This window comes from Callorhinchus milii, unplaced genomic scaffold (genome assembly GCF_018977255.1).
Source record: "Callorhinchus milii isolate IMCB2004 unplaced genomic scaffold, IMCB_Cmil_1.0 Scaffold18, whole genome shotgun sequence".
Classification (NCBI taxonomy): domain Eukaryota; kingdom Metazoa; phylum Chordata; class Chondrichthyes; order Chimaeriformes; family Callorhinchidae; genus Callorhinchus; species Callorhinchus milii.
Genome location: NW_024704759.1, coordinates 5,151,892 through 5,179,253, shown reverse-complemented (window position 1 = coordinate 5,179,253; position 27,362 = coordinate 5,151,892). Strand labels below are relative to the sequence as shown.

The 27,362-nt window shown below is 41.0% G+C and overlaps 1 protein-coding gene across 2 annotated transcripts in view; it reads right to left on the bottom strand.

Annotated features, from left to right (window-relative positions):
* LOC103171724 (synaptonemal complex protein 2) overlaps positions 1-26,693 on the bottom strand; it is a 55,835-nt gene extending 29,142 nt beyond the window's left edge. The window contains exons 1-21 of one of the 2 annotated variants that reach the window (XM_042341850.1): positions 26,583-26,693; positions 25,231-25,287; positions 24,006-24,143; positions 23,471-23,599; positions 21,816-21,920; positions 20,564-20,588; positions 18,683-18,768; positions 18,126-18,214; positions 15,798-15,832; positions 15,202-15,344; positions 14,412-14,464; positions 13,494-13,539; positions 12,049-12,150; positions 9,848-9,908; positions 7,410-7,558; positions 4,698-4,772; positions 4,092-4,253; positions 2,759-2,846; positions 2,464-2,633; positions 327-381; positions 176-233 (exon numbers count right to left, since the gene is read on the bottom strand). In XM_042341850.1, coding sequence (XP_042197784.1) covers positions 176-233; positions 327-381; positions 2,464-2,633; positions 2,759-2,846; positions 4,092-4,253; positions 4,698-4,772; positions 7,410-7,558; positions 9,848-9,908; positions 12,049-12,150; positions 13,494-13,539; positions 14,412-14,464; positions 15,202-15,344; positions 15,798-15,832; positions 18,126-18,214; positions 18,683-18,768; positions 20,564-20,588; positions 21,816-21,920; positions 23,471-23,599; positions 24,006-24,143; positions 25,231-25,254 — 1,793 coding nt within the window. In that variant the 5' untranslated portion in view covers positions 25,255-25,287; positions 26,583-26,693. The remainder of the gene's footprint in view (positions 1-175; positions 234-326; positions 382-2,463; positions 2,634-2,758; positions 2,847-4,091; positions 4,254-4,697; positions 4,773-7,409; positions 7,559-9,847; positions 9,909-12,048; positions 12,151-13,493; positions 13,540-14,411; positions 14,465-15,201; positions 15,345-15,797; positions 15,833-18,125; positions 18,215-18,682; positions 18,769-20,563; positions 20,589-21,815; positions 21,921-23,470; positions 23,600-24,005; positions 24,144-25,230; positions 25,288-26,582) is intronic. The other variant, XM_042341851.1, reaches the window with a different exon arrangement.
* Positions 26,694-27,362: the final 669 nt, after the last annotated feature.

The window sequence follows — 27,362 nt, the reverse complement described above, 5'->3', positions numbered from 1 at the left end:
TCAATTGCAGTATTTTACACTCCAAATTTTTGATTTGGCAGATTGATGGGATTCAACACACATCAGATACTTGGCTAACCAAATATAATACAAAGTTAAGTCCACAGCATTAGTCTACAAATGTTGTGCTAGAATCTTTCCCCTCATATACTGATAATACAATCTGAAGACTTACACAGGCTTTGCTTTGAATCCCACAGGCTGAGAATCTGGAATAATATCACCTGGTTTGTCTGAAAAGTAAGTTATATACATATATTAATGACAATTATATATGTGTTTGAAATATCATCAGTTTGATTTGAATCACAGAACATTCTCCTTACGATATGAAGCTGTAACCTCCTGCAACATCTCTGCCACTTTGCTGGCACTAATCTTCTGCAAGAAATACAGAAATAACATTATTAATTACACCAACCTTTATAATTTATTTACCTTTTGTGGAAAATGAGTAGCCAAACTTGAGTTTTTTTTGCTATGAATGTAGTATTGGCACTTTCCATAAACCTTTCACTGCCACCTTCAAACATTGCTCAGCAGAGATTAAATACACAGCAATTTAGCATCCAAATATTCAAGCTCACTGGAAATTGCATTCCTGAATCAACACCCAAATGACTGCTGTTGATGCAATGTTATTCAGGCATGAACCAGGAAAAGCCAATATATTAGATGTTCCAGTGCCATCCCTGGGATATCCTAAAGATTTGACAGGTAACTGTGATGACTGTTCAGCAGATTTTTAACTTGTTTACTGTAAAGGCCTTTTCCATCAGTTCATTCCTAGCACCTCACCTGTAGCTCCTCTTAGAAGCCTCAGCAGGATATATTGGAACTTAGCAGATGTTCCACTTACATCTTAAGGTCCACTGCTGCCTGCTGATATAAGGAGAGATTCTGAAAATGATGTTTGATCAACAGGAGAAAAAATGATATGATGCTCTATGATCAGGACAGCCAGTTGCAATGACCCAAGAATTTATATTTTGGCAATCCATCAACATTTGGAACAATTCTTCTCAAAAGACAGTGTTTTGGCACATCCTCGTGAAAGGCACTATATAAAGGTAAATTTATATTGTTTTGCTAACAGCTGACAGGAAAGAAAGATGAAGTGCATTTCAATAGTACCTTATCAGATTGAAAACCTTCACAACAATTACTGTCAAATGTAGTGACTGTATTTTGTAGGCAAACACAGCCGAGACCTGAAAATAGGAAGAGAGGGGGCAAGGCAAAGGACGTTCCAGTGCCTTGGGGCGTAGTGGCTGAAGGCACGGCCACCGCTGGTGGAGCGGAGGATTCAGGAGACAAGGAGGAGGCCAGATCTGGTAGAACGAAGACAACAGGCACTGTAGTGAGAGAGGTCAGAGAGGTAGGGGGTGCAGAGGAGTGGAGAGATTTGAAGACAAGAGTGAGGATCTTGAAGTTGATCCTCTCTGGGACTGGCAGCCAGTGCAGTCTGGCAAGGACTGGGGTAATTGGGGAGTGGAGTTTGGTGCGGGTAGAGGAGGTGGTGGTAGGTGACAAGAGGCAGGAGGATGAGGCTGCCTGGCGGATATTATTTATTTTGGTTGAAAAGTCCATGACCTCCTCACACTTGGCATTAGATGTGACGATTGAGGAGGCCTGAGGGGACTGGACGCACGGAGGAGGTAGTGGGTGGTGGAAAAAAGGACTTTGGAATTGTTGTTTTGCCTCCAAGATAATGTTGGAGTAGAAGGCCGTTTTTCACAAGCGTCAAAAGAACGGCGGTAGCTGTGGAGATTCTCGAGCCACAGTTGGTGGTGAAATATCAGGCCAGTTTTCTGCCATCTGTGCTCGAGCAGCCGGGCTTGGGTTTTTAGGGAGCAAAGATGACTATTATACCAAAAAGATCGGGTGGGTTTGGAGATGGTTCTGGATTTCAGGGGGACGAGAGAGTTGAAGGTGGAAGAGGCGATCATGGAGCAGCTGGACAGCTGCTTCAGGCTCTCTGTGGGTGGAAGGCCAGAGAGATAGGGTATTGGAGGATGTGAAAGCCTTTGTGAGGGTCTCAGGGGGTAGCCTTTTCCACGGGCAGTAGAGTATGGTTGAGGGCTTGGTGGAGGAGAGAGGACTGTGAGAGAAGGAGATAAGGAAGTGGTCCGAGATGGTCTTGTCCACTATGCTCAGGTTGGAAATGTCAAGGCCATGGGTGATTAGGTCGAGGGCATGGCCACGGTTGTGGGTCGATGAATTAATGTGAAGGATGATGTTTAGGGAGGAGAGGAGGGCAGTGAAGTCAGAAGTGGTGCAAGGGGAGTTCAGGTGGAGGTTGAAATCGTCGATTATGCGCAGCGTTCGGAGCAGCGAAACAGGGAAGAGAGGAGAGATGTCAGAGAGGAAGGAAAAGGGAGAGGGTGGGAGTAGCGGAGATTAGCCCTAAAGGATAGATATGGTTTTATGTCACACAGATCAATGTCTCAGTTATCCACATACCTTGGAGCTCCTTTCTCTTGTAGGTTTGCTGGCTGTGGTTTTAGGATGTTTAGAGCTTCCCTGTTCCATTTCTTCAAATGTAAGTTCATTGATTTTTAATGAAATGCTTCCTGCAGATGAGCTTTTCATTTCTAGTGGTAGTTTTACTCTGCCTTTCTTTGCTTGAGTTGCTGATCATGATTCAAAAACAAATTTACATTCGGTAAAACATGAATTCATTATTATAGATCAACTCAAGAATTCTAAATATCTAGTTTTATACACAGAAGTCTACTTTGTGATTTACTTAACTTACAATCTACTGCAGCTGATGCACAATAACTCTTCGTACCAGTCACCATCATTGTTCCTTCAGACATCTTCTGATTGGAAGCTGTAGCAGGCTACATTTTTAAAAAAGAAAATTACATTGAAAGTTTTCCAACCCCCAGATAGGGTATGAAATGAAATTTCATTGGGTCCAACCCAATAACATACAGGGTTTACTCAACACCAACTGCTTGATCCAGTTCATTTGTGGGGCACTGGCAAAGAAACATGCTCACTGCAAAACTGACTTCGCCTCCAGGGTGCTGAGTGACAGTGAGGGTGGTCTGGAAACCTCCCTCATTCTCTTGCGCTTCCCCTTTTTTTCACAGATCTGATCACATCTTGATCATGGACTTCTCAACTGAGCCAAGGAAAATGCTTCTATGGCCAAGAATTCCAAATTATGAACTCCAAATCATTAACATGAGTTAATAAAGGAAAACCAACACGGATTTGTTAAAGCCAAATCATGTCTAACTAACTTGATTGAGTTCTTCAATTAAGTAATGCCGAGGGTTGAAGCTGGTGCAGTTGCTGTTGTGTATAGGGACTTTCAAAGGCATTTGATAGTGTCACATGATAGACTTGCTAATAAAATTGAAGCCCATGAGATTAAGGAAACAGTGGCAGCATGGATCCGAAATTGGCTGACAAAAGCAGAGGGTAGTGGTGAACTGCTTTTCAGGCTGGTGGGAGGTATACAGTAGGGTCCTCCAGGGGTTGGTATTATGACCACTGCTCTTTTTAATATATATTATTGACCTGGAGAGCAACATTTAAGTTTGCAGATGACACAAAACTTGGAAATGTAGTAAACAGTGAGGGGGATAGTAGCAGACTGCAGGAGGACATAGAGACTGGTGAAATAGGCAGACACATGTCAGATGGAATTTAATGCAGAGAAGTGTGAAGTGATACATTTTGGCAGTAGGAATGAGCAGATAAATGGTACAATTTTAAAGGGAGTGCAGGAAAAGAGAGACCTGGGGTTTCACATACACAAATCTTTGAAGATGGCAGTACAAGTTGACAAAGCTGTTAAAAAGCTTTGTAAAGGCATAGAGTATAAAAGCAAGAGACGTTATGTTCAATCTTTACAAATCGCTGGTTAGACTTCAGCAGGAGTATTGTGTCCAATTCTGGGCCTCACACTTTAGGAAATAGAGTAAGTCTAGACCGAGGAGGAATATCTCCCCAAAGGGGTACAACATTTTAGAAGATTATTATAATTATGATGTAAAGTTACAATAAAATAGAACATTATGGAAGATATTACCATATTTGCAAGCATAATATAATACTACTTGTATAATACTTGCCAATGGAGGGTACATAGAGTTCCGTTTTCGGCTGGCAATACCCTCACTGTCTGTGTCTATCGTTCGTAAACATTCTGGCTTGCCACTAAATTTTCTTTCACTTCCCAATAATCCTTTTTCAGTATGGTGTGGTGGTGAAAGTTGGTCTTGAACCACCATAGCCTGTCAACATCACAGCATTATACAAATGAAAGAATGCCCCTTAAGTCTTTGAATATATCAAAGTGAAAAACAACTCTCGTATAAAATAATTCTACTGGCGTGTGGGGGAGAAACTATTTCCACTGCGGGTGGGTCGGTAACCCGAGGACACTAATTTAAAATAGTTGTTAAAAGAAACAGAAGTGAGGTGAGGAGAAATTTTTTCACACAGCGAGTTGGTCGCATTTGGAATGCATTGCCTGAAAGAGTGGTGGAAGCCAATTCAATAACAACTTTTAAGAAAGTAGATAATTATTTAGGGAGGACAAGTTTGCAGGGCTATGGGGAGAGCGCGGGGCAGTGGGATTGATTTAGAAGCTCTTTTCAAAGAGCTGGCACAGAGACGATGGGCTGAATGGCCTCCTTCTGTGCTGTAGAATTCTGATATATGATTCTATGACATACCTGAGAATTACTTCCATGTAAGATGATGTTAACTTCTGTTTGTGCATCTGAAGTTTTGTTTTTCACTGCCAATCCCTAGAATTTAAAATTTACATGTTTTGCTTGAATTTCACAAAACAAATGTGGAATATCCTACTTCAGTGAAGACGGATTCATTACATTCTTCTGGTCTTGATTCAGAATATAAAAGCAAAGAGGTTATCTCAAGGGTATAATTAATTACTTAGACTGCAGTTAATTGTATTGTGTCCAATATTTGTTACCCTACTTTAGGAAGGAAATCAGGGCCACAGAAAGGTGCAGATGAGATTTATAAAGATGATACCAAGGATGAGTGGTTTCGCCTCTAAGTAAAGACTGGAGAAAATTAGCAAATTCATAAAGTTATAAAGGGAGATATGTGTAGCTTTATAATTGGAGGAAACTGTATTAACTACTACCGAGTCAAAACTTCTAACCTTAGTTTATAATCCCTGGGTATTTTGGGTATTCCCTGCGCATTAAACATATCCACAGTCACAAACACAGACACAGTCTTTATACATTTTATTTTCCTTTCTTTTCCTAATTTCATTTACTCTCCTTATTAACTTCATTTCTTGAATCATATCAATTCTTAACATTGGTCCCACGTGCTGCTCTCTCACATGGAATGCTGTTCTGTACTTCCTCCCTTTTCTTTCCGTCCTAATGTGACCAACTTCATTATACCCATCTTCTGTCCATTATAAGCCCTTAACGTATTTTCTTTTTCTTATTTCCACCTTTTCAGGCTTTCCAAGTTCCTTTTTGATATGTTTACTTGTACCCCTGTTCCATTTTTTTTGTGCCTCCATTACGCATATTTTCGCCACCCAGCTTTTTCTGTTAAAACCAGATCTTCAAAAGGGAACTGCTTTTACCTTAAAAAGACTCAGCTACAGGAGTATGGGGAAAGGGCAGGTAAGTGGAACTGAAAGGATTGCTCTTGAGGGAGGTGGCACAGACACAATAGCCTCTTCTGTGCCATGGCACTGGGCACAGACACGTGTCCAGACTTCAACTAAAGGGGTGGTGCCAGAGGACTGGAGAGTTGCAAATATTACTTCCCCGTACAAAAAGAGGCAGAAGGATAAACTCAGGAACTACAGGCCAGTCAGCTCAATGTCAATAGTGGGGAAATTTCTAGACTATAATCTGGGACAAAATAAATTTTTTACTTAGAAAAATATGGGTTAAAAAAGGACAGCCAACACAGATTTGTTAAAGGCAGATCGTGTCTAACAAACCTGATAAGAGTTTTTTGATGAAGTAACAGAGAAAGTGGATGAAGGTAGTGCAGTTGACGTAGTTTATATGGATTTTCAAAAGGCGTTTAAGTGCACATAAGAGACTTGTAAGCAAAATAGAAGCCCATAGTATTAAAGGGACAGTGGCAGCATGATACAGAGTTGGCTGGGAGGCAGAAAGCAGAGAGTGGTGGTCAACGGTTGATTTTCTGACTGCAGGTAAGTGTGCAGTGGTATCCACCAAGGGTCGGTATTGGGACCACTGCTGTTTTTGATCTATATAAATGACCTGCACTTGGGTATAGGGAGTACAATTTCTAAGTTTGCAGATGATACTAAGTAGTAAACAGTGAGGAGGATAGTAGCAGACTGCAAGAGGACAGAGACAGACTGGTAAAATAGGCCGACACGGGCAGATGAAGTGATGCATTTTGGGCGGAAGATTGAGGAGAGGCGATATAAGCTGATAGTACAATCTTAAAGGGGTGAAGGTTCAGAGAGACCTGAGGGTTCATATAAGTAAATCTTTGAAGGTGGCAGGACAGGGAGATAAAGCTGTTATAAAAACAATCGGGATACAAGGCTTTATAAATAGGGGCATAGAATACAAAAGTCAGGAACTTATGATGAACCTTTTTAAAACACTGGTTAGGCCTTAAGTACTGTGTTCAGTTCTGGGCACCACACTTTAGGAAGAATGTGAAGGCATTGGAGAGGGTGCAAAGGAGATTTACCAGGATGGTACCAGGAATGAGGAACTTCAGTTATCAGGAGAGGCGAGAGAAGCCGGGATTATTCTCCTTGGAGCATAGAAGGTTAAGAGGAGACTTAATAGAAATTTTCAAAATTAAGAGATTTGATAGGGTGAAAAGGAGAAACTATTTCCACTGGATGGTGGTTCGATAATAACTTTAAAGAGAGAAGTAGATAATTATTTGTGGAGGACAAGTTTGCAGGGCTATGGGGAGAGCGGGATTGATTTGGATAGCTCTTTTAAAAGAGCCGGCACAGACACGATGGGCCGAATGGCCTCCTTCTGTGCAGTATAATTCCATGATTCTGATAACTTTCTACTGTTCTATGATTCTACAAGCAGGAATTAGCCTTCTGCAATATGTTTGGCAGAGATCAAAGTAGATTTTTCCCCTCTTTCCTGATTATAATCTTAAATTCATGCATTTTATCCTTCAGTCCTCCCAAATCTTTTCATTAAATACCTTTTCATTAAATGCCTGAAATTCCTGAAAGCCTTCCTCTACGACCACCTTACCCCCCCCACAAAACAAGCTGGGAGTCAAGCTCCACCATTGTTAAGCACTCTAGGAAGCTACCCTTCATACATTCCTCTATTCTATAGTCGCAATCTTAATAACTACTTGACAAAGGTCCAAAAATACTTTCTTTTAAAAAAATAGAATTAAACCATCATAGCAGAAAAACCCACCTTGAATTTACTGCAACCATAAACCTTTTGTAGAGTACTGATAACATCCAAAGTCAAATCAAAATATATCAGTATCTCAATTCCTTCATTGATTCCAATTCTGAGTGGATTTTTCATGTTAATAGCAAGCAACTTCTTCCCATCTTTTACTGTTTAGTCAAGAGCATAGCATAATTAAAATTCAAGGAAGTGCACAAGCAATGAAATCACTTGTTAAGTACAGTATGTAAAGATTCCTAAATAGTAAATGTTAATTAAGAACTGAGGTTAAGCAACAGACAGAACTTGGTTTACTGGTAAGATAATAATAATCCTTGCATTTGATATAGCGCTTTTCACATCTTCTAGACGTCTCAAAGCTCTTCACAGAATACGCTGTATATTTTGTGGGCGAAACGCAGCAGCCAATTACACACAGCAGTGTCCACAAACAGTCGTAGGTTGAGTGACCAAATTATTTTTTTCTTCTTGAGGGATTATTATCAGGTGTGTGGAGTAAGAAAACTTGCCCAAGGTTTCACCCTGCCGGGAATCGAACCCAGGTCTCTTGCTTGCCAGGCGAGCTACAGGACTCCACAATACATACATAGCTTTGTATCGTGTATACAATGTATATGCAATACAAAGCTAACCTTGTGTTTCACAGAGTGTCCATTTAAGTAGTAACTTCTTCGAAAGAATAAGACACCTAATAGTCAGGCCAATATTGCTGTTTTAATCCTTGCATTTCTATTGCTTCAACCTCTATAAATTTCTCCACCAGGCAAGCTGGAGGCATGCATCTACAGAGAATAATGAAAATATGTTCTTTTCTCCACAATGTTTTAGTTTGCAATGAAGTAAATCAATGGCTTGCCAAGCAAAGAAATTAGCTCTGCAGCAACATATCCAACAGTGTCAGTTGAAGAAATCACTTTAATTGTTACAATGACAGGCCATTCAGTTATCTTCACCTTTGCACTTCTATAAGAACATGGATACTGTAGATACAAGGAAGCAAACTGCAGGCTATCCATTACATTTTTAAAAAAAATCATAAATATTAATATGAAAAACATGATGATTCAAACTCAAGTATTCATCGGCTACTAAGATCAATCCTCCAATCATATGTTGCACCAAATGGGAAAATTGGTTTACTAGCAGGGATTCACATAACTATACAATCCAGCTCCAGATCTCATCAGCAAGTGCTGTGTTCAATTGCTGTTATCATTCAATTGTGTTCAATTGATATCATTCATATCTTCTGTAACATTGCTAAAACAAATTCTTCAAATGAACACATGATTATCTTCAGTTCAAAATAGTCAATAACTTTGGTTTTAAAACATCAACTGAATAAAAAAGATAGGACACGTATATCTTTTTGAGTTACTGTAGTTTAGTATGCAACTCTTCTTCTGTCTATTAAACAGAATGTCATCAAAGAAACACTTGTGCAACTTAGAAGTTATTGTCTAATAGCAGCAGTAGTTTTTTTTAACATTTCTTTTGACAATTTTCCCTTCACCCCAAAAATGGCAAACTTGACACTACAAAAAAAAGTCAAGCTGGGATTTCAAACTTGGGACTTCTGGTTCTAAGTCTGAAGTCTAGCATCATAGCACAGGCACTCCCAGAGAGATGCCTAAGTGAAAATCAAACCATTCAAGAATAAGTAAGAATGCTAGACAAAAGAGAGAAGGCTCATTAAATCAAACTGAAGAACAAAGTCCTCCCACAGAAGTCCCCCCAGCTGAATATAGATTACGATGAAATGTCTGTCTGTGCGTCAATCTATTTCTATACTGGATTCTTTGGTTCCCCCCAAAAAAGAAAATTGGTCACTTCAATCCACAACTATTTGTGGGACACTGTTGTGTGCAATTGGCTGCCGTATTTCGCCCACAAGTACACAGTCAATTCACTTTTCTGTATATTCTGTGAAGCACTTTGAGACGTCTATCAAATGCAAGGATTATTATTATTATAGACTACAACATTACAATTTAGTTATGTAGTACCGTTCATGTCAGTATTGCCTCACCAACCTGGGGTTTGCAGCCAAAGACATTGGGGAGGACATAGTTTAGTATAATGTGGATATTGCAACAACAACGATAAATTACATTTATATAACCCCTGCACTTCGAGAGCATGTCCCAAATCACTGGATAGTCAAGAGTTTGCACCCGAGCTGCGGGTTGAGGATGCTCTCCATCCCTCCATCATGAGGGATGGAGAGCAAGGGGGTTGTGGTGGGAGGATGACGAAGGCAAGGTCAAAGAGTCTTGTAGCCACTGAAATTACCCACACCCAAAAGATTCATTATTTACTACACAGAAATCTTTGTTAATCAATTTGAATCATATTCTATTTCAAATTGTTGTTATAAAATGGATGAAAAACAATTTTTTCTGCTTTAATGATTAAATAAAATTTGGATATACTTGTACCTTCTATGCTGTAATTTTCAACTTCTTCTTTGGGCATGCAGACTGTCTCCCACAATGGTTCCTTTAAGTGAGGGACAGGGTTATTTAATACTTTAAGTACAAAACATTTCAATCTACTTCAAACATGCTGTTTATTCAACAGCAACTAGAAACAGATGAATTGTTAGTCACTATATTAATGTACATCTCAAACAGTGGACCGTGACTCTGCACAGTGCCCAGGTTCCATTCAGAGATCTTGATTTCCTTTTCTTAAGCTCTCTCACTCTATTGCAAGAACAAAAAAGCTGGTGCACTACCTCATCCCATGCTTTCTTTAATGCTGCTCTTGAACTCAATAGCAAGAAATGCACCACATGAATCCAAAGTGACTCATTATCTAATGTTTCTTTACTTTGCAGGAAAAATAAAGTTGGCTGATCTGATTCCAAGTGAACTTTCCTGGCAATTCCACAGCGATTGAAAAGCACAAAATATTTAGTCTAATCATGTCCTCAGTTCTGTAAATCAAAGACTGGGCAATTCTACATGGACAAATTCTATTTGTGGTTATCAATTATTTAATTCCCAAAACATCCATATTCCACCTTTTCCAAATATTAAAGTTATTGTTCATGATGAAAATTCTATCTCTATTATACAAAATACTGCTACCCACCTTTAAACCTCAAACATATTGGACCAATTTATACCAAGATACCCCTCTAGCCTGTCCTTAGAAACCTTTCCCTTAAGTAACAAAACTCACATTTACTCCAGACTTCCTTATACATTTTGAAATGTTCAGCAGGTTCCAAAGGAAACGTGGATAAAATTATCCCATATTCTCCTCACAGCTGATCTCCACTAGCCTTTGACCTCACAAAGTCAAAGGAGTTGCCAAATATCCTCCCCACAGGAAGTTCTCACAAAACAAACATGTAATTATGACTAGGCATACACAAGCCATAGATGAACAGCAAGCATCACTGATAAACCAAAGCGGTTCACAGCTATTAGTTTAGAATAAAAAAAATTGTCTTTTCCTATTACAACAGGGAAGGTACAAGCATATCTAATAGAGGTCTTAAAAATAAAGCTTCAAATCAGAAGTTGCAGAGACGATGCTGCGTTAGCAAATATGAACCAATAGAATTATACAGCATAGAAGGAGGCCATTCGGTTCATGGTGTCCATGCCAGCTCTTTGAAAGAGTATCCAAATTAAGCCCACTTCCCAGCGCTCTCCAAATTGGAGGACAAGTTGGGGCACTAACAACAACAACCACAACAAATTGCATTTATATAGCATCTCTCACATTGGATGTTCCATGGCAATTGACAGTGAAGGGTTTGCACCTGAGCTGGGGGTTGGAGTCAAGAGGGATGGAGGGTAAAGGAGGTGGAGATGACCAAAGGCACGGTCAAAGAGGAAAGTCTTGAGACGGGCAAGGAGGCAAGGGTTGGGGTGTGGCGAAAGGACTCCAGGATCGAGTTCCAAAGGGTGGGGGCAGAAGGCCCAATCACAGGCAGAGCGGAGACATGGGCAGGCCAGTGCCCACCGAGAGGAGGGAACAGACAGGTTGGTAACGTTTTAGCAGGCCGCAGAGGTAGGAAGGGAGGAGCAAGACCGTGGAGGGGTTTAAAAGTGAGGATGAGGATCTTGAACTCAATCTTCTGGGGGATGAGGAGCCAGTGAAGCTGGGGAAGAATGGGGGTGATCGGCTCACAGAGCTTAATGCAGGAGAGGGCACAAGCTGCACAGTTCTAAACAATGTTCAACTTGTGGAGGGAAGATTTGGGAAGCTCAGCAAGCAGGGAGTTAGCATCGCCAACTTGGACAACAACAACTTGCATTTATATAGCAGCTTTCACGTAGAGTAGCGTCCCTGAGCGCTTAAGGACTTAATGAAAGCATGAACAAGGGTCTTGACAGCCTGAGGGGAGAGGCAATGGTGGAGGTGGGATAAGGCAGAACAATTCATAGCAAGGATGAGGATTTTGAAAGACAGTTGAGGATTGAACAAGACACCAAGCTTCCGCACTGGTGAGGTGGAGATTTCATCAATGAATAGTGATGCTGTCAGCACTTAAGGTGAGGAGGTACTGACGAGAGCCATATCACCCTGTCAGTTTGACCACAGAAAAAAAGTTTATCTCCCCTCCCTCCTGAGAATATACGATGCCTAATAAATGTCCAGAACTACTGCTCAGGATCCTCACCTCATCATCCTCTGCCGTTACAACATAGAAGGAAATGCTTTTACTGCCAACATTGAAATCAATCCAGAACTCTTCCAATTTATCATCAGATGGCATTTGCAGCTGAAAAACAACAGCATCAGAACATTAATGAAACTGCATGTTTAATTATTTAACTCTAAAATGTTATCTTACATGGAATTTATTCTTTGCAGATGAAATAATACAACTGGACCAGTTCATGCTTGGGCTTGGCAGCAAGATCTATTAGCTATAGCCACTGGTAATTCGTATCTGGTGCTACTAATACACAACATTGTAATGTAGCAAATACACCCCCTCATTCAAACTATTAGCAACAAAGATGATCCCCAGTGTTAGGGAAATGAGCTGAGCTCGGTCAATAGAAAAGTGCGGACATATTGTAAAAATATTGTAGAGCGATTTGTGCGTCTTCGATGAATAGTGTCAGGTTTTGCTAAACCTGCGGGAAAATTGCGGGGGTTGGTTGGTGCTGTTGAAGTACATTTTGCTGCTACATTTTTTCACTTTGTTGATGAAAACTAAACAAAAGGAAATAACACATATTAGATTGTTGCAAAAAAAATTAATTGCTTCTTTAATAAAAATTTGGTGACCTTTTTGGGGGGGGAAGTGGGGGGAAGACACCAGCAAGGCTACAGGAGCATACCACACACAGAGACCAGACCCAGAGAGACACACAGACCCAGGGACAGAAAGAGAGAGACACACACACATACACACAAAAAAGACACACACACACTCAGAGATACAGAACACACACATTGTGACAGAGACACACACACACACACTCAGAGACACAGACACATACTCACATACAGAGACACACACACTCAGAAACAGACACTCACACGGAGACACTCATAAACACACACACATACAGAAGAGACATAGACACACTCACAGACACACACACACACACACACACAATCACAACAGTGGGACCTCCGAGTATAGCCCATTTGCCGCTTGTGCTGCACTCTGCGCATGTGCGTCCGGAGCCGCTCCACCCACGGTGACGTCAGATAAATAGCGCAAGCAACCCGCGGGCCAGAAATTACATTTCTGGCAGGTTTGTGGCGGACGAGGGTCATTGTGGTGGGAAATGCAGAAAAGGTGCGGGCGCACTTTTCTATTGGTCCAGGCTATGAGCAATTAGATACGCTCTGGCTCTGCAGTTTGAAAGGACACCAAGTCGGGTGCACTTTTTTAAAATCGTATAAGTCAGTTCACAAAACTAATAACCTGACATTCCAAGATGCCCTCCTATATAAATGAAAGTTGAAGTTGACATTCAAAATGTGTTAACAAACATTACTTACAATTCTCCACATTGGTGACCTCTACATAACCGTTTGGCACATCTAAGATAAAAAATACTGCAGTGGGCAACTAAGTTAATTGGAACATAATGCTGAATTTACCTCATATTTATCAAGAAATGCTTCCAGACAAGGAAATGTGAAAACACTGCATACAAAAAGAAACAAATGTCAGTTAGAAATTAATGTAGTTGAATACTACCTTTATCTTTCTCATTTTATGACAGTAAAATAGTTGCATTCAAAAATAGTCACAGAAAGAGTACTCAATTTTATTCCTAAGTTATTATCTGACACCATATAGTTCACACAATGGTGCAGAATGGGATCAGACATTATTAAATGTTAGTCAGTACAGACACTGATGATGTTCAACAATTTAAGAATCAACAAGGTTTTGAGTTAGCAGTGACAAGAATACAATATACAGAGGTAGTACAGGAACTGTTGAATTTATCCAAGAGCCAATATATAGGCCTGTTTCATCAAAGTCAGGACTAGCTAAGAAATTTGGTTGGATTTTTGGAATATGAAGATTAGAACTGGAGTCACCTTACAATGTGTAGTGGTGAAGGGCCCTAATTTTACTTATCCGATTACTATTCTATTAGAGTCCTGTAGCTCAGTGGTTAGAGCACTCGTCTCGCAAGCGAGACACCTGGGTTCAATTCCAGGCAGGGCAAAACCTTGGGCAAGTTTCCTTACTCCACACACCTGATAATAATCCCTCCAAAACTAAAAACAGTAATAAATTGGTCATTTTCAATCCACGACTGTTTGTGGGACACTGCTGTGTGCAATTGGCTGCCACGTTTTGGCCACAAATATACGGTCAAATCACTTTACAGCATATTCTGTGAAGCGCTTTGAAATGTCTAGAAGACATGAAAAGCGCTGTATCAAATGCAAGGATTATTATTATTACTAGGAGTAATGATTTTATCACTGTCAGCACTTGTACTCACTTACACTGATCCAAACTTAAGCAAAGTATAAACTGAAGTATAAAATATAATTCACCTTGTCCTTTCTCCCAGCATTCCATTCACCTGGTTGAGAAATCTTCTACAGTCCTAAGAACGTTGATAAATATTAATCATTGGTTTAATTTCCCTCCTCCTTTCACAATCTTAACAAATTATTCTCCTAATTTTACAAGGGCGGCACACAATTCTATAAATATCTTTCCCCTTCATAATAGTTCAGAAAAATACTACTGGTAACTTCAAGGACACAATAAAGGCAACCTCCATCCACTTTTATCTTGTTTGCTATTTTAGTTAATTTAATAATCTTGCAAAAATATAATTATGCAATGCATCATTAATGTGTTAAATTATTGACAGCTTTAAGAAGTAGATCGAGCCTATTGTGTAGCGATAAGGAGCAGTATAGTGAAAATCTTGCGAGGAACAAAAAATGCTATAGTCTTATTGGTCTCATTAACAAAATAATTTGATAAATTAAGTCACAAGGTCAACACAGAAAGAGTAAATTTTATTTAAAATATATTATCGTGTCTGTCTCATTTCTTATCTTTCTGCAATATTAATTCAGCTTTATTGAAAAATAGTGCCTGGATTCAGAAATTACCAATTTTTAGATCAACTCTCAGTGAACTTTTGAAATCGAAACAAGTACAAGCACAGATCAGAATCATTCATTCATTATTGAGATTAGTATCAGAACTCATTCTGGAAGGCTTTCACTAAACATGCTCTTACCCACTGAATGACCACACAAAGCTACAACTGTACTTTCTGAATACTAATTTCCAACAGAAATAAATCTATTTATTTATTTTATATACCGTTTCAAATTCAGAATCTCTAATTCTCCTAAACGCATTAGCAACAAACTCCATACAGAACCATTGGTCAGCCAGTTCTTTCCTCTGACTCTCAGACATCATTCTGCATAACCCTTCAGTAATGGCTACCTGGAAATTATAATCTGCAATACAAAATTAAGAAATTAGGTGGCAAAAGAACTATAAAGAGTCAATTCGTTAATATGGAAAATTGATTATTAAATTCTGAATGAATTGGTCACAGGAACATTTTCAGGAACATCTTAAAAAAATACTGCACTGGACTGCTGTATCTTTGATAGACCTCCCAGGTGGCTCATATTGACAAAATAAAAAAACACCGTCTGAGGCTAGCAGCACTATCTAGCTCAGTCACCACAAGGTTCTAGTAACTAAGTCTACTAGATAAGTCAAAATTCCAAACTAAAAGCAACAGCAGCCACAAAAAGTTAATAACATTCAAGCTATATGTATTGTGTGCATTGCTACGTGCCTCTTTGCTGTGTAAATAAAGTGGTTTATAAAAAANTTATAACTTTGCTGATGCTCTAACTTCAAACATGAGAGAAAGCAATTTGAAGAACTTAATTTCTTACCACCAGCATCCAAAACCCTTTTCCCAAAATTACTCCTGTAAGAAAAAAGGTAAAATTGTTTTGAGATCTTAAAACAAATACAGATCTAGAATTCCACCTAATCCAAAATGCCAGCAGAATTGCGGAAAATTCTTAAACCTACTTTTTTTTAAATCTGGTTTTCTGTAGCGCTTTAAAAGAAACCAAATTAAGAGTGAATAGCAGAATTTCCCAATATTCTCTGTGACCTCCAATGTTAAGACAAAACGGTCTTCCAGGTAATGTAGAATTTCTCAGTTATATTTCTCAGTTCTTCAAAATAAGATTATTTTTGCATTAGAATTACAGAACAAATAATAACCTTGGTAAGTATCAGTCCGAGTCAATTGGTAACACTCTTGACTCTGAGTCAGAAAATTGTGGGTTCAAGACTTTGAGCCATCGTCTATCTAAGGTTACATCCAATACATTACTGGAAGAGTGCTGCATTGTCAGAATTACCATCCATTGGATAAAATATTACACTGAGGTGCGTCTGCCTATTCAGGTGGATGTTAAAGATCCATGCTACTACTCAAAAATAGAAGGGAATTTGTCCCAGTGTCCTGACCAATGATCTCCTAGATAAATGACTCATTCACTTCTTGCTGTTTATGGGACATCACTGTGTGCAAATTGATTGCCATGTTCGCCTCAAAAATAAAAACTCTTCAATGCTACATGAAGCCAAAATTATTTTTGTCCCTAAGAATTCTATGATGGATTCGTGCTACAGTCAGTACATTTTACAGTAAATCTTATGAAGCTCTTTGAGACAACCCCCTAACATGAAAGGCGCTATATAATTTTTTTATTATTCAGTTCTACTCATTCAATACCTTTCATAGAATTACAAAGATCTATATCACTAAATCTGCACGTACATCAAACTATTCAGGATAAATAGTCTGTGCCATGTTTTTACCAGATAAGCCTTTTTACCGAGGAGCGGCTTTTGTCTGCGGGGTCCCAGGCAAACCTTGTTTTGCTGAGGATGCAGTTCAAGATCCTTGTCCCCACCTTCAATGCCCTCCATGGACTTGCTCCCCTACCTCTGCAACCTCCTAACCCCCTACCATCCTGCCCACTACCTCCGCTCATCGGGCTCCGGCCTGCTTCACATTGGCAGGCGGGCCTTCTGCCTCTCTGTCCACACCCTCTGGATCTCCATCCCGCAGTGCCTCCGCATCGCCCCTTCCCTAGCCTCCTTCAAGATTAACTCAAACCAAATAGATTCTGTTTTTAGATCCTCTAGCACATCGTCCTTTTCCAGGACCATAACTGTGTCTTTACTCAATATTGCCACTGCCCCTTTTTTTCCTTCCCTAATCCTCCTGAATAAATTGTAGCCAGGAATATTCAGCTCCCATTCCTACCCTTGTTTGAGCCAGGTCTCTGTTTTTGCCACTACATCATAAACCCATGTAGCAACTTGAGACTGCAGCTCACCAATCTTATTTGTCATAATCCGTGCATTTACGCACATTCACTCCAAGACATTAAAACTCTTCCCTGGGTCCCCCTGTTCATCCATTTGCTTTTGACCCCTTTCCCCAGAGGGTTCATCATCCTCACCTGTATTCAGTAGAGAACCAGTTTGAGTGCCACGCTCTCAGGGAATTTCTGGACTGCCCGTCTCTCTTCCTACCATGCCTTGTAGTTACCCACTCACTCTCCCGAACCTTCTGGGGCTGTGGGGTGACCACTTCCTGAAACGTTCGATCCATGAACTCTTCAGCCTCCCATATGCTATGTAGTGACACTAGCCTCTCCTCGAGCTCAGAAAAACTGAACTCAAGCTCGAGCAGCCTACATATATGTTCGTCACTGCATCCTGGATTTCCCACATGACAAACATTGTGCATGCAACAGGTCTCATCTGCCCTGCCATATTCCCAGACATGTTTTATATTATTTTAATATAAATATTATATATTTTATAATTATGCACCTCTTTCTCCCTCTGTACCAAATTCCCACTCTCACCAAATTCCTGCTCAGGATTCCCACTCTGTTCCATCCTCACTCAAGTACGTCCTCACTTTTGCAGGTTTAAATTTAAAAATTTTTTAAACTTAGGCACGCGTCCAAAGCCGTTTTTCCAACCACAGTAAACAAAAAACCCACCCAAATGGGTGTGAACACCTTGCCTAAACAAAAGTACCTCCATCAATGCAGTGCTCCCCTATTGTTTGACTAGAATGTCTCTGACTATGAGTTCAAGGACCAACAAAAAGGTGTTGAAACAACAATCTTTTGACTCAGAAACACAACATTCCAAGGGGGAAAAGCTTACTTCTAATTACTCACATCAGAAGTTGCATTTCGTCAGATGAAAGGATTGTTTTCCTGTCGTTAAGTAGCATCTGACCTAGCATGATGTTCATTTTCCGAATGCCCTAAATTTTGGGCAGATAGTCAGAATTAAAAATTATTGACACCTTCAATCCAGGATTTTCAATTGGTTATCTGTCTGGTGTTGCAAGTAAAGTGAAACAAGACGTCATTTTTAATAATCATTTTCACCAAAGCAAGGGCCTGAAAAAGCATTATTGTCAAAACATTAAGCCAAGAAAATACCCTGAACGCCATTCAGCATCTGCTGCTGCAGTCTTGCTTGTGAATGATAAAGATGCTTATCTAAATTTGTTATTGTTGTTATAGCAACATCTTGGGAGAACAAGCAACTTTAAACACGCATATGTTTTCTCTAACGTTATTTCAGTCTAATTCGTCAAACCCATAAAACTGTCTGTTTATCAAATGTACTTTTACAACTTTAAAAAACATGTATTAAAATACATAACCAGTTCAAAATGACTTAATTAATTCTAAAATAATCGGCATTACAGCAATTTTTATTTTACCTCTTCTTGAATACATATATTAATATCAGGATCAGTGACTAAGCAGCCTATTCGATGAAGGAATGTATCAAGCACCTGACATCTTCCTGTTCAGAAAAAAAGACAATTGTACAATAAAAAAAATTACTATCAAAATCAGCTGGTAATAGAAACTGTAATAATTTAGCTTTACCTGCTCAGTCTGATACCCTCACTAATGGAAACTGTCCCCGTTGTGGATATAAGAACAAAGTAGATACAGCAAAATCTTTTAACGTGCTTTGTTGGGGATATTGACCCTGACATTTACAGTAATTACCAAACAATTCAAAATGCACGCAAAAAGCCAAGCAGCTCCATCACTACACAGTGCGCTTTAAAACAGCCCATTCTTAAAAGTAAAAATTAAGGCAGTATTTATTACAATCTTTACACTTTAAATACCGAGTTTCATGTTGGGCGGACATTTCAAAGCAATTCACAGGATATATTGTAAAGTGAAGTGACTGTGTATTTTGAGGGCAAACACAGCAATCAATGTGTGCACAACAGTGACCCACAAACAGCCACAAAATAAATGCCCATTTTTATTTGGGGGATTGTTGGCCAGGATACAGGGTGAAACTCCTTTCCCTTTTCCAACAGTGCCAAGAGATCTTTATGTCCACCTGAATAGACAAACAGGACCTTGGTTTAATTTCTCAACTGAAGGACAGCTCATCTGACAATGTTGCATATCCCAGGCTTAGACTATATAGCTTCCAAGTGCTGATATTCAAATTCTGCACATTATGATACTCTACATAATTAAGAGTAAATCTAGAGCCAGATAGAATATCTCCTCACACTGTACAAATGATCCCTCTACTGGTTGAAATGTGCAAGTACTAAAATACAATTGAATGCATTTGAAGATTCCAGGTGCAAAATTGTTATTCTGATTGTGCCAACAGTTTATATGCAAACTCAACAAACGTTGTGATTAGTAGGAATGAGATGGTCTTGTATGTGGATATGGAGTTCCTTTATTAAAGGTTAAATCTTCATTCACAGACTGCAAAGATTATTTGATTAAAAAACAGAGGTAATGTTGGCAAACAAGATGGTTCTTCTGAACACGGTGACCAGATTACCCCAACCCTTTAGCTGTAAAGCCCCCAGATCTTGCTGGTTGTCTCTACGCCTGCTGCAAACTGTATTCTTTTGGAGTCCTGTAGCTCAGTGGATAGAACACTTGTCTCACAAGTGAGAGACCTGGGTTCGATCCCCGGCAGGGCAAAACGTTGGGCAGGTTTTCTTACTTCACTTGCCTCTGTTTACCTAGCAGTAAGTATGAACCCGTTTTTTAGTTGATTGGCAGATCGCTTTCCAGGGGTAATAATTGCTTCCAAAAAATAATATTGGTCACTGAATTCACAACTATTTGGGCAAATAACTGCTGTGGGCAAATGGCTGCCACGTTTCACCCACAAAATATACAGTCCATTCACATTACAGTGTATTCTGTGAAGCGCTTTGCGACATCCGAAGACGTGATAAGGCGCTATATCAAATGCAAGGATTATTATTATTCATTCACCCATCTATCACACTTGATAGAACATTAACAATTTCATCATGTACTTCTTTCCTTCAGTTTCCTTACTCCACACACCATTTTTTACCAAGCAGTAAGTAGGAAAGTAGGACTGTATAACATGAGTTAGAGCAATCAAAGCTTGATTGGTTATCAATGACTACAAAATTAATGGCATATCAATACATTCAGATTTTTTATTGTACATTGTACTCTGTACTCTATTTCTGTAATACAGCTGTCTCATGATAATATTATTATGATAACTACATATAGTACACCTTAATTAAGCTTAAATATGTATTATTCTAGTGTTATGTACATACCTTCACTGTTTGCATCAAACACAACCTAGAAAAGATAGGTTACAATAATTAATATTTAGTTCAATATTAATTCGTTCTAATAACAGAATTGAATAACTTCAATATAAATCTGACAGCATGTAAAATAACATATTTGATCACATATTTTATTGTCGTAACTTTTTTTATTGTACTTAGTTAACAATTCTTACTGTCTAAGGAGAGGACAACTTTATAATAAACATTTACCATTTTCAAACCAGACTGAAATGAGTGTTTGTGTGATTTCAGATTCTTAGAAAATAAAATAATCTTTACATTTGGTATAGTGCCTTCTGAGTGAGAGGGTATTATAAAGCTTACTCTCATGCCTAAAGAGTGCTGATTTTAGGAAATTCTAAAACAAAAGTACATTTTCAGGCAGCAAAGTGGTTTATTTAAGCTGTGAGGTAGTCATCTCCTACCCCATGTGGAGTCCTGTAGCTCAGTGGTTAGAGCACTCGCCTCGCAAGCGAGAGACCTGGGCTCAATTCCCGGCAAGGCAAAACCTTGAGCAAGTTTTCTTACTCAACACACCTGATAATATTCCCTCAAGAAAAAAATAATAAATTGGTCACTTCAATCCACGACTGTTTGTGAGACACTACTGTGCGCAATTGACTGCTGCAGTCACTGCTGAAGTGAATACAGTCAATTCACTTTACAGTATATCCTGTGAAGCACTTTGAGACGTCTAGAAGACGTGAAAAAGCGCTATATCAAATGCAAGGATTATTATTATTTATCTTATATGCATTCCTATATAATAGGAAACAAGTAACCACCCATTATTCCTCACCAATGGCTTCCAATCTCTACCACATTAAGATCAGGTAAAATACATTTTGAGGACCAGGCTCTTGAACTGTATTCAGAGTGATGGGCAGCCAGTGGAGTTGGGCGAGGATGGGGCCACGGTTCCTGGTGCGGGAGAGGACACGGGCTGCAGAGTTCTGGATGATCTGCAGCCTGTAGAGGGAGGCGTTGGGGAGTGCGACAAGCAAGCAGTTTGCGTAGTCGAGTCTGGATGTGATTAACACATGGATGAGGGTTTCGGCGGCCTGCGGTGAAGGACAGTGGCGGAGCCTAGCAATATTTCAGAGGTGGGGAAAGGCAGAGCGGGTAATGGTGCTGTATGGATTACTGTGCGACTGAAGAACAAATGTTGCAATTTCATATGTTCATTTTGAGATGCTTATACAATAAGCAAGGTTGCTTCAAATATTCTAATTACCATTAAGGCATCAAAGAAATCTTCAGCAAGATTTATGAGTGCATCACTTTTTTCTTTCCCTCCTTCTGCCCAGATTGCTCTTGTCTTTTCAAACCATGAGACCATGTAAAGAAAAAAACAATTATATTCATGTTAATTATGAAGTCTATGTATATAAGATTATTTGCTAATTTCATTATAATTCTTTATTTGGATTGATACTTGGTATATTACCCTATAATGGGTAATATAGCACCTACTTGTTTGTTTCTCATTCTTCAGAGACACCTTTCATGCACATAGGAGCTTTATCAGGATGATACTGCTCCATGCAGGGAAATAAAAGAGAGGCTGAGCAAAATAGAGATTTTTTTTCCACTGAAGCCAAAAAGATTGAGAGGGGATACAATAGAGGTGTTTAAAGTTTTTTTTAAAAAATGAGACATGACATGGCAGGTATGTAAAAACTGCAGTTGAAAAACAGTGGAAAGGAGTATTTTCTCAGAATTGTTTACAGAAAAATTAAGGCAAAGGAGAGAAGTCTTTCTTCACGCAGCAGATTAACAGATTTTGTAATTCATTACCAAGGTGACTACTGAGGCTGGATCAAAGAGGGAACAAGATAAGCAGTAAAAATATGAAGTGATATATAATAATTCTTGCAGTTACAGCACTTCATCACATCATTGAGGCGTCTCAAAGCAGTTCAACAACAACAAGATTCCATTTATAGAGCGCCTTTCACGTCGGGAGGATGTCCCAAGGTGCTGGACAGTTGGGTCAGGACCCGAGCAGGGGGGGAAATGGTCAGGTTGAGGGGAGGGAAGGGAGGGAGCGAGGAGGGGGTAGAGAGTCGAGAGGGGAGCTGAAGGCACGGTCAAAGAGAAAGGTCTTGAGACCGGCCTTGAAGGAGGAAAGGGAGGAAGCGGCGAAGGCACTGGGGGATGGAGTTCCAGAGCCTCGGGGCTGAGAGGCTGAAGGCCCGGCCACCGATGATAGGGCGGTTGGGGCGGGGGATGTGGAGCAAACCGGAGCCAGAGGAACGGAGGGTACGGGCAGGTAGGTAGGGGGATAGTAGGTCGGAGAGGTAGGAGGGAGCGGGGCTGTGAATGGCCTTGTAGGTGAGGATGAAGATCTTGAATTCGATCCTCTGGGGGATGGGAAGCCAGTGGAGGTGAATGAGGGTGGGAGTGATGTGGTCGCGAAGCTTCACAAGATTTACTGTGTAGTTACTCTTTGTAGGCGAATTCCCCAGCCAAATTATGCACAGTTGTGGCCCACAACAGCCACAAAGTGAATGACTGATTTTATCTATGCTGGCCAGGATAATGAGAGAAAAGTACCACAGGGTCTTTAATATCCACTTAAGTAGGCAGACGGGGCATCACTTCTCATCCGGAACACATAGGGAGAAAACTAGGAAATGAGATTAAAAATTAAAAAGTGACTTAAAAAAATAGCTGTGAAAGGGACTTGTTGTTCCCTTTAATACAGCAAATGTTTATATTTTGATGCCTTAAAGCTCTGATGGAGAAAGACAACAATTCAGAAATGCCACTTCTTGATTTTCTTTCCCTTTTAAAAATGCAAATTTGTATAGACCTGCAGCAAAACAAATAAAAGCTTTTTTAGAAACACATAATACAGTAAAACGTAGTTGTTAATTCATCACTTATCTTGTGAACCAGCCCTTGTTTTATCATTGTAGTCAAGCCATCTTCACCTAGTATAGTCATGCTTCGCCCATATCTTTGAATGCAATTTAGCAACAGTGAGACATTCCTGACTTCTTTTTTACTCAATTCCTAAAATAGAAAAGATAATTTCAATTTTTCAGCAACAACAAATTACATCTGTATAGCATCGTTCATGTCGGTAGGACATCCCAAGTCGCTGGACAGTCACGAATTTGGACCCAAGCTGGGGGTTGGATCAGGAATGGTGGAGGGAGTTTTACACTGTAATAACTGATGCAGTAAGATTATCCTATGGAGGTTAAACTGTATGCAAAGAACATGAAAAACACTATTGACATTACCCTCACTCCGAATCTCTGGAATCCCTTCCCAGAGTCCCTCCGACTAGCTCCTAACCTCATCTTGTTCAAGCTCCGTTTTGAAACCTACTTCTTTGTCCATTCATGAAAACTACAAAAAGAGAGCCTCTAACAAAGAAAAATAAATTGCCTGTGATAGTTTAATTGTTCCTTACCCTCTGAATGAGTTTATTCAGCTTGTGTATCAGCTGTTTGCTGCATTTACAAGACACACTCTCATTACTTTCTTCCTGTAGTTCTTCCAGTGACTTAAAAGACCTTCTTTTAATGGCATCATCGATTAACTTTTCCAGCTGCAAGCAATAAAATTATTCTGACATCAGATCATTCCTTCATCACAATACTCTAATAACCTGTACAAGATTAATAATATTACTGACGTGGAGACGTGGAGCAGGCCGGAGCCTGCCAAGCGGAGGGAGAGGACAGGTTGATATGGGATTAGCAGGTCACAGAAGTAGGAATGAGCAAGGCTGTGGAGAGCCTTGAAGACAAAGACTAGTATGTTGAACTCTCTCCTCTGGAGGATGAGGAGCCAGGAGATGCAAAGTTCTGAATGATCTCTTAAAAGGATTTCTTGACACATGGAACCTAAATTGACCCAAGCTCATGAACAGGTGCTGAAATTATGTTTTCCAACCATGTATGCTACTGCCAAAACACCTCAAGGCTGAGGTTACTTATGATAAGTATTTGGTGCAGCTTAAAATCTTCAGAGTTATTTAGAGTACTGCCTGGCAAACTTTCCTGCTGCTTGTCCAGCCCTAAGGGGTAGGTCCACCCTACCTACCTCTTTGGGTTTTGGCTTGCAGGGTTAACGGGAGTTGAGTGGGAAGAGTCCCTTCCCCAGTGCCTGGTCCAAGTCCTGCCAATGAACCAAGCTGCTGTGCTGTCAACAGCAGTTCCCTCGATTACTGCAGACCTGCCTGGCTCAGAACCGGACTACCGAGACCTGCAGAGGGTGGGCTCAATTCCGATATTCCGTTGCCAGCTTGGAGTTCAGCTCCCAGGAAATCCTGCTTACCTTCCATCCAAGGAGGATACATTAGTTAGTTATTTGACATCTGACAAGCGTGGGTTTAAGCCCTCACCGGGTACACCCTGCAAGATTTCTGGGGGGCATCACAGCTCAGCATGAAACACGTGAGAGCATTCGCAACTCGTACACACATCCCTTACCATGCAATATAATTATGTAATATTGCTTTCAAAAATATTCATCTCACAAAATAATCCTTACATTTGATTAAGCACCGTTTACATCAGGAGCACATCTCGAAGTGACTCGCAGGATTTATTGTGTAAAATGTAGTAACTGTATTTTGTGGATGAAATACATTTTTCAAGGAGAATATACATGACAGCACATATTCCAATTACCTGAACTTCTTGTCCAGTATGCATCTTCGTAATTTCACTTTGTCAATAATTTCTCTCCTAATTTATAAAACTCAGAATTATTCACTTATACAGGATATTGAAGCAGATACTTTGTTTGTTTAATCAGATCATTAGTGAAAATATTGTAACAGCAACTTGCATTTATATAGTGCCCTTCATATGGGTCACTTCTTGGAGTGGTGGAGCTTGACGCTGAGTCAGGGAGAGATGGGAGGTAATCCAAGGCACAGTTGAAGAGGAAGGTCTTCAGGTGTAATCTGAAGAAGGGCAAGATGGGGGCAGAGGGATTTGAGGCAAGGAGTTCCAGAGTTTGGGGGCATAGTGGCGACAAGCACAGCCACCAATGGAGGAAAGAATGTGCGGAGGTCCGGCCGAATCTGGCTGAGAGAAGGGGGTGGGTAGAGAAGTAGGTTGGAGAAGTGGGGAAGTGCTAGAGTATGAACTGATTTGCAAGTGAGTGTGAGCAGCAATGTGATTGTTGAGCAAGAGGACCAAGGTGAGATTAATCACTGAATATGTCAAACAAGATGAAACACAACAGGGGTTCAGGTGAAGAAGGCCTTAGGTACGTTTAAGTGTTTATGAGTGTTCATGCGGTCTCTGTGTGAATGTGCACGCATGTCTCTTCACTCTGTATGTGTGAGTGTTTATAAGTGTCTCTGCGTCTCTCTTCGCTACATGGAGTCCCGTAGCGTCGTGGTTTGAGCGCTCACCTTGCAAGCTAAGAGGACCTGGGTCTCATTCCCGCGCGGGGGTGAAAGGTTGGGCAAGTCCCCTCAACTCCGCCTGCCTCTGTTTGCCTCCCTGTCTCCCGTCTCCCGGGGTCGGGCCCTGCAAGACTGTGACTCAGCAGTGCAATGCTGAAGGCTTGGCCGAGTCGGGATGCGGCGGGCGGGGGGGAAAGCAGAGGGAACTGAAGAAGGTTCTTTCTTTCCGCTCTTTTTTTTATCTTGAAAAAAAAAATGGCCTGAAAAGCAGAACCCCCTTTCGCGTAAACCTCAAGAGTTCGGGTTAATCCACCACCACCACAACAACAACAACAACAAGATTCAACAACAACAACAACAATGTCTTGGGAGCGCTGAAGAGTGGCGCAGCTCGACACCGAGCACCGGGTGGGGGTCCGGGTGGGGGGGGGGGGGGGGGCGAGGCCCGCGAGCGAGCGGCCTCGACGGACGGTGAGTGTTTAGCGGGAAACTCGACGTTTCTCCTCAAAGGTCCCATAAGTTGACGCTGACTGGAGGGGGTGGAGGGGGGTTAGCGCTCAGCCCCATTCGGACTGAAAGCGCTTCAGAGCCCGCGGTCTAACGCTTCCCCCCCCCGAGCCTCACCCTCTCCACCCGCCGCTCTGCTGTCGACGGTCTGGAAATGACGGCCACTGAAGCCGGCGAGCGACACCCACCACGTGACGGCAACTCGCGGCTCTGGCGCGGCCCGCGAGACCAACCGCCGCTCCCGCCTCCGCCCAGCCAATCACAGCCCAGTCCCGGACCCGCCAATCACAGGCCAGCTCCAGCCCCGCCCATCACAGGCCAGCCCCGCCAATCACAGACCAGCTCCGGACCCGCCAATCACAGGCCAGCTCCAGCCCCGCCAATCACAGACCAGCTCCAGGCCCCGCCAATCACAGCCCAGCCCCCGGCTCCACCAATCACAGCCCGCCCTGACTTGGGTATTAAATATGATTGTTGACCAGCCTTGAAATGACCAAACAGTCAAAGGATATAAATATAAATATATCTATTTAATTTGTTTGGAAACAAGTAGCTTCACAGTCGTTTCGGAGAGACAAGTGGCCACACTGCTCAGGGTCACATAGTTCTGACGGAAGGTCATAGACCTGAAACATTAACTCATTTTCCTCTCTCCGTAGATGCTGTCCTGACCCGCTGCGTGTTCCCAGCGACTTCTGTTTTTATTTCAGATTTCCAGCACCCGCAGTATTTTGTCTTCACAAAGGGGGCCGGTGATTGCTTCTACCGTTTCCGCACCCCGTCTCCGCCTCGTTCTCTCCCAGGTGCACGTCGCCCCATTGCCAACTGTTGGGGTGGGGGGTGGCCTCTCCCAGGTTCGCTCACCCACACCCGGTTATTGAGCGGTGCCCAGCCTAG